The sequence below is a fragment of the Balaenoptera borealis genome (genome assembly GCF_965194805.1).
Source record: "Balaenoptera borealis genome assembly, chromosome: 16".
In the NCBI taxonomy this organism is placed as follows: domain Eukaryota; kingdom Metazoa; phylum Chordata; class Mammalia; order Artiodactyla; family Balaenopteridae; genus Balaenoptera; species Balaenoptera borealis.
Genome location: NC_138872.1, coordinates 6,435,806 through 6,442,569, shown reverse-complemented (window position 1 = coordinate 6,442,569; position 6,764 = coordinate 6,435,806). Strand labels below are relative to the sequence as shown.

Sequence of the window (6,764 nt, the reverse complement as noted above, 5' to 3'; positions counted from 1 at the left end):
ACTCGGTATACAGCCGTCCTCACGGCCCAGGTTTGTCCAGTGACCCAGCAGGGCTGTGTAGCCCTCAGATGGTAAGGGGCAGGGACCCAGGCAGAGTCTAGAGGAATCCGCGTGAGGCTTCCTTACGCTTTCTCCCTTCCACGAGGGGGCACGACTCCCAGCGAGGAAAATGCAGCAGCGCGTACTGTCATCCCTCCCTATCGGTTGGGGGGCTGGGGGGATTGGCCCAGGACTCCCGCATATACTGAAATCCGCAGATGCTCAAGCCCCTTATATAAAATGGTGTAACGTTTGCATATAACCGACACCCATCTTCCCTTTTACTTTAAGTCATCTTCAGGTTACTTATAATACCTAATATAATGTAAATGCTATGGAAATAGTTGTAAATACAGTGTAAATGTTACGTAAATAGTTGGTGGTCTATGTAAATAGTTGCCGCGCCCTACAGTGGTACGTGGCAACTATTTACATAGTATTCAAGTGTTGCTTTTTAGAACTTTCTGGAAAATTTTTTCTTCCCAAATATTTTCTGTCTGAAATTGGTTGAATCCATGGATGAGGAACTCAGGTTATGCGATGCTTCTGCCTAGGGAAGCTAGTTAGAGACACGATGCTGAGGGCTGGAACTTGGAGCTCCATCTGTGTTAGGAAAATGCAAAACTGGTGATGGTTGAGCGTTCAGTGCCCAGCTCTGGGCTCCATTCCCTACGGCGTTACCCTTAATTCTACAGCGTTACCCTTAATTCTTGCCTCAACCCGATCATGCTGGGAGTTCAGTTTATCCCCATTTAACAGAGGCGGTGACTGAGGCCGAGGTCTAGGCAGAGGGACTCTGGGGAACCCACAGGAAGAGGGAAACAAACCCCGAAATGGATGCTGGCCCAAACACTGTCCTCAGCAGGGCTGCCTCCCCAGGGAGCAATTGAAAATGCAGCACCCCTGTGGGCATGACAGTGGGCAGCTGCAGCCCAGGAAAGGGCTGAAATGCAGGCCGTGCCTCCGGCATGGTCCTTCCCCTCTCCTGCTGGGATTTAGCCCATTTACCCTAATTGGCCAACTTCCTAAACTCTAGAACAGTGGTTCTCAAAGCCTGGTTCCCCCACAGGCAGCATCTGCATGACCTGAGAAAACATTAGAAATGCAAATTAGTGGGTCCCACCCTAGAACTCCTGAATCAGAAATTGGCGGTGGGTCTCAGGGATCCCCCAGGAGATCCTGATGGAAGGTCTAGGTTGCAAACCTCTGTCTGGAATGTGAGATCCCCCAGCCTCTTGCTTTTAGCCTTGGCTCAGCTGTGTGTGAGTGTCACAGGCTCTTATGAAGTCAGTCCTCATGAGATGAGCCAGCAGTAGGTGTTCAGTAAGTATTGCTGATGATTCCTTCAACAGACGTTTCCTAAACATCCACCCCGTGCTTGGGTCTTTGCATGGGGCCCCTGGAGGTCGGGTCCAGTGGGGAGGCCTGTAAGCAAAGAAGCCCAACACAATTAGGAAGTGGGAGGAACCCTCCAGAAATCCAAGTGCCTAGACACCAGCCAGGGCCAGTCTGGCAGGCAGGCCTGCCATGCTAACTGTACACAGAAACTTTCCCAAGCAGGGCTCGGGGTCAAAAACCGGCCAAGCCAAGGTGCAGGTGGGGAAACAACAGGAATTTCCCAAGAGCTTGAGGACCAGTGGTTGGGCTAAGAGTGAGGGTCTGAGGGTAGCTGCTTTCCGCGTGGTGACGGAATCTGTCTTCTCTCTTTCGTCCTCTTCAGTGTGGGGCTGCCTTCCAGGAGGACGACGTCATCATGCTCAATGGCACCAAGGAGGACGTGGCAACGCTGGAGAGAAGGATGGAGGCGAGGAGGCTGCGAGCCAAGCTGGGAAAGGTACCGGAGTCCCAGGCTCGGTTCTTTGCCTTCCCGAGTTTGGGCGCGAGTCAAGTCTGCAGGTCCTGCCCAGCTGCGGCCTCTGCTCCAGAGCCCGTCGCAAACCCGCTGGCTGTGCTGCTGGCGCTGGTTCGGGGTTTGCCGTGATCGAGGCAGTTTTTATGACCAGGCGGGCCCGGGCTCTAGAAGATTAACGCCCTCGCTGGGTTGGGCTCAGTGGTCTGCTCTGCGCTCGGCTACCTCATCGGTGAAGGGGGGCGGGGGGTGACGCCACCTGCAGGGGGCAGGTGTGGGCAGGAGGGTAGAAAAGCTCAGGCCTGTGAAGTCCGCCCAGAGTGCGTCCGAAGGGCAAGGCGGCCACCACGATTGCTGCGCGGGCACTGAGTGTAAGAGGCTTGGTGTCACACCTTGTGAAACTGAGGAGGAGTGAAAGTCACCACCCCCAGCACCTCTGGAGAGTCTGTGCGGCCCAGGTTTGAACATCCTAGAGATCTGGGGGGAGCCCGGGGCCTGTGCTTCCCACCCACTCCTGGGAGTGCAGATGCAGACGCGCACCCACACACACGCATGCAGACACACACGCAGACACACACACGCATGCAGACACACACACATGCAGACACACACACGCAGACACACACACCCTCCCTGCACTCCCTGGAGTGAGGAGCCGAGCAGCCTTCCCACTGTGGAAGCCGCCGGCCTGGCCGTCCTGAGCCTCCCCTGGCCCCGGTTTTGAGTGACGCCCCGGCGATGCTTGCTGGTGCCCGGCGCTCTGGGTCGGGGGTGTTGGGGTGAAGGCTTTGCTTTGCGCCCAGGTCCATAAGCAGTGGAATCAGTGCTTAATGGTCTGATGTGCTGAGCAGGCTCAGAACAGTTGATCAGCTGAGAAACCAGTGTGTCATTGACTCTGGGTCCAGTAGTAGATTTTGTTCTTTCTTGAGTACTTACAGATGATAGCCATGGTCTTTTTTTCATTCTTTAAAAAAAGAAAAAAAAAAGGTTCAGGGTAAATGTGGGAGAAAATTCATGTCATCAGAATTAAGGCAAAAGAATGCCTAAAGTATTAGAAACTTAGTTTCAGGATCCTGAGGACATAAAACTGTGAAGAAAAATAGCCTGCCTGGTTTTGGGCTACTGGCGTGCATTTACCAGTGACGTAAGAATTAAAGATTTGTCAGGTTTTTCACTTTTTTTTTTTTTTTAAATAAATTTATTTATTTATTTATTTATTTATGGCTGTGTTGGGTCTTCGTTTCTGTGCAAGGGCTTTCTCCAGTTGCGGAGAGCGGGGGCCACTCTTCATCGCGGTGCGCGGGCCTCTCACTATCGCGGCCTCTCTTGTTGCGGAGCACAGGCTCCAGACGCGCAGGCTCAGTAGTTGTGGCTCACGGGCCTAGTTGCTCCGCGGCATGTGGGATCTTCCCAGACCGGGGCTCGAACCCGTGTCCCCTGCATTGGCAGGCAGACTCTCAACCGCTGCGCCACCAGGGAAGCCCAGGTTTTTCACTTTTTAAAATCATAATAGAGGAAAGTGCAAGACCGTATCACCCTGGAATAATATGTAATTCATGGTCATGAGGCTTTAAAAAGCTGAGAATGTGATAGCAGTGTTGTTATTGTGTATGGGTCCAGAGTTCTCAGAAAGAGCCAAACCACTGGCATTTCCTCCTTTGAAAGCTTCACTGAGGAAAATAAATAATGTGTATGAATGGTTCTGTAGTACAAGGAATCGTGCCCAGCTTTTGTGATCAAATACCAGTGCAAGTACTCCGTGAAGCGGTCTTGTACGAGGTTTTTACAATATTCATGAGAAATAAAGAGACGCTCTGTCATTTAAAGGGGTGAGTTCGGGTTTAGAAGTGAATAGGAGTTTGAGATATTTTTGACGACATTTACCGAAAAGGATCTGCTTGTTCTTTGTTGCTACTATTGATCAAGTTCAGTTTTTAAGAAGCACAAAAGGGAAAAATTGTATTGTAACGGAAGCTCCTAGAGACATTGGTGTGGTCATTAGCCTTCTTCTTACTTTAGTGAGTTGTCCCCTCTGTCCCAGGCTTCCTGCCAAGTTGTTCAAAGCCTGGTGGAACTAGCATGCCCCTCTCCGCAGAATACTCCCCGGACCTTCTAAGAATGCTTCCTAGAGACGGCTACCAGGAAACCAAAATATTTCCCCAATGTACCCGCAGCTGGAGACAGGGCATAGCATTTCCTGTCTAAGGCCTCATTACTCGTGCTTTTCAGATAACCTCAGCTGTGAATGGAGGGCTTAGAAATTAGCCGTTTTCTGCATTTTTTTTTTTTTTTTGAAGAATGAGGTGTTACCCTCACAAATTTGAATGCATGTCTTGCATGTGTGAAATGAGCAGGACGTGTTTATGTTTTATGCAAGTGTTACAGATCACGTAGCATGTATATAGTACAGGTTCAGGGCCACTGCCCGAGCAAGGTCTTTGATGTTTTCTAGTGATGGGAGCCTTCTGAAGCGTTTAGGCTCCGTATCTTTAACGCCACCTTTTGCATGCTTAGGAAAACGGCACGTTTAAAGTAAATTCTCTGAGTGAACGTAAGTCCTGTTTGTCCTTTCTGTGACTGAATCAGCTGTGTGGTTTTAGAATGGTTTGTTTCATTTCTTAAATTTTTGCTGACCAATTTAACTATTACGAGTGACCGAATTCTAACAAGTAATCCAGAGTTGAGGAGAATCGGCTAAAGTGTTCTTTAGTACAGGCCTCAAGTCCTTACAGTTAACTACACAAATGTCAAAGCAGCTGGACAACTTTGAAGAAGTCTTCCCGGAAGGGTTAAGGTTCAGTACTGGCTGGACTTGTGTTATTATCCAGTTAACCGCCCTCTTGTGTGCAGTCGTCACCGCGAACGCTGACTGTTCCCACTGAAACCTGTCCTCTGCGTTGAGGTGTTTTGAGGAGGTGGTTTGGGAATGTAACTGTACAGCCGAGCGGATCTCTGCGGATGTGTGTCACGTGAGGCGAGAGTGCGCAACTGGAAACACGTGGGGAGGCCCGAGGTTAGGGCAGAGGATCAGAGTCGTCTTCAGCGGGAGCCCTGGCCTGAGTGACCCGTGTCGGCCTCTCTGGGCTCCCGGACTGGCGGGAGCCACACTGACTCCGAAATCAGTGCATCTGAGCACGTGTCCGCCCTCCCCTTTCTTTTCACAGAAAACAAAGAAACCCAAGGTGGCAGAGTCTCTCTCAAAATCAGATGTCAGTGAAGGTAAGATGCTAAAAGAGCTCCTTATTTTAGCAAAAATAAGGCCATAGGCCTGTTTCCTAAATAAGTTCCTGATGTTGTTTTGTTTTGCTTACTTTGTTTTTTCACAGAAGCCCCAGGACCATCAAAAATGAAGACAGGGAAGCCCGAAGAAACCAGCCTTGATTCTCAAGAGAAGAAAAGCACCTCGGCTCCCAGAAGTGCAGGTGGGTCCTATTGAGACGGCAGTGGGCCACTAGACAGCTGAGAACCTGCGTGGGTGCATCACGGTTTTGCTCGCGTGAATTCGAGAACTCAAGGTCGTCCTAATGGTGTCTCTAAATAGTTCACTGAGCTCTCTTGGGGGGTAACTAAGAAACAGTTGATTCACCTTAGAGCAGGAGCCCTCTCGGGACGGAAGGGGTGTGGGCGCAAATGCCAGTTTCCCTGTGGAATCTGCACTTGGGGCCAGGCTAACGGGGCGCCGAGGCCTGACGCGGGCGTTCCCTAATTTAAGGCTGGGGCTCGCTGTGCACCACGTGTGCACTCGAGCCGGCCTTCCTCCGCCTGCTCTTGACCGAGAGCCATTCTATCTGCTGGATAGTCCAGAATTTAGTGCCTTTCTCCCGAAACTCACTGCCTTTAACAAAGAAAATAGTATTTATTTCACAAAGAAGAAAAGCACAGATTGATGCGGTAAAGGAGTGTGTAATCCTGTGGTGTAATCGTCCTCCAGAGTGTTCATGGGTCCCAGTCCCCCAGACACACACCTCAGCCACCTGGCCTCAGCATCTCACGTACGTCATCCCCGGAGCTGGGACCAGTGCCGAGAATGTATAGCAAGTAGTGATTAGTGTGATTTTAAATACAGTAGCTTCATTTGTTTTTAGGACTTGTCGATTGAGATAACGTATTTCAACATTCATCCCCAGAAAGCAGGAAGGAAATTCCTGGGATTAATGAACTTTTGAGGATGTGACGTAGTCCCAGCTTTAAAGTTTTGGGCTTTTCATTTTTCCAGCAGCACACGGGAGCTCTTCCGGAAAAGCCGGGAAGCCTCCATGTGGAGCCATGAAGAGGTCCATTGCCGACAGCGGAGAGTCAGAAGCTTACAAGTCCCTTTTCACAACCCACAGCTCCGCCAAGCGCTCCAAGGAGGAGTCGGCCCACTGGGTCACCCACACGTCCTACTGCTTCTGAGGCCCGGGGCGCGGCCTCGGCGCACCTCAGAGCTCAGAGCCCGCATGGCAGGGCAAGATGGGGGCTCGGTGACCCCGCCGGCCCCGCCCTGTCGCCCTCTCCGCTCACCGCCTCCCCCTGTGCGTGTGGACCTTCCCCGGCCAAAGCACGCTGGCCGCGCTATTTATGCTTAAAATAATTAAAGACTCCAGATTCCTCACGGGTATGTGGTTGGCTCATCTTGACTCAGATTCTCATGGTTTTGCTCGCGGCGGTTAATTAAACAAGCCAACTGAAACCGAACTTGAGGAAGGACGAGTTTGAAGTGCATTCCGCCTGCAGGGCTGTAGGAGGGTTCGTCTCAGCGCCAGGGAGGGGACTGAGGGGCCTTCCTTGCAGATCGCCTTGATGAGAGAGGAGATTTAGTTGGCACCCGATGATTTCATACGAAAATAAAGTCTAAAGTCTGCTCTTGCTCTCGTCTCTGTATTTTTCTTCTTTC

The 6,764-nt window shown here is 51.0% G+C and overlaps 1 protein-coding gene across 2 annotated transcripts in view; it reads left to right on the top strand.

Moving 5' to 3' along the window:
- The window catches only part of RTF2 (replication termination factor 2), a 41,670-nt gene extending 34,934 nt beyond the window's left edge, over window positions 1-6,736 (top strand). The window contains exons 6-9 of one of the 2 annotated variants that reach the window (XM_082359333.1): window positions 1,760-1,873; window positions 5,053-5,107; window positions 5,215-5,310; window positions 6,105-6,736. In XM_082359333.1, the coding sequence (XP_082215459.1) occupies window positions 1,760-1,873; window positions 5,053-5,107; window positions 5,215-5,310; window positions 6,105-6,283 (444 nt within the window). In that variant the 3' untranslated portion in view covers window positions 6,284-6,736. The remainder of the gene's footprint in view (window positions 1-1,759; window positions 1,874-5,052; window positions 5,108-5,214; window positions 5,311-6,104) is intronic. The other variant, XM_082359334.1, reaches the window with a different exon arrangement.
- Window positions 6,737-6,764: the final 28 nt, after the last annotated feature.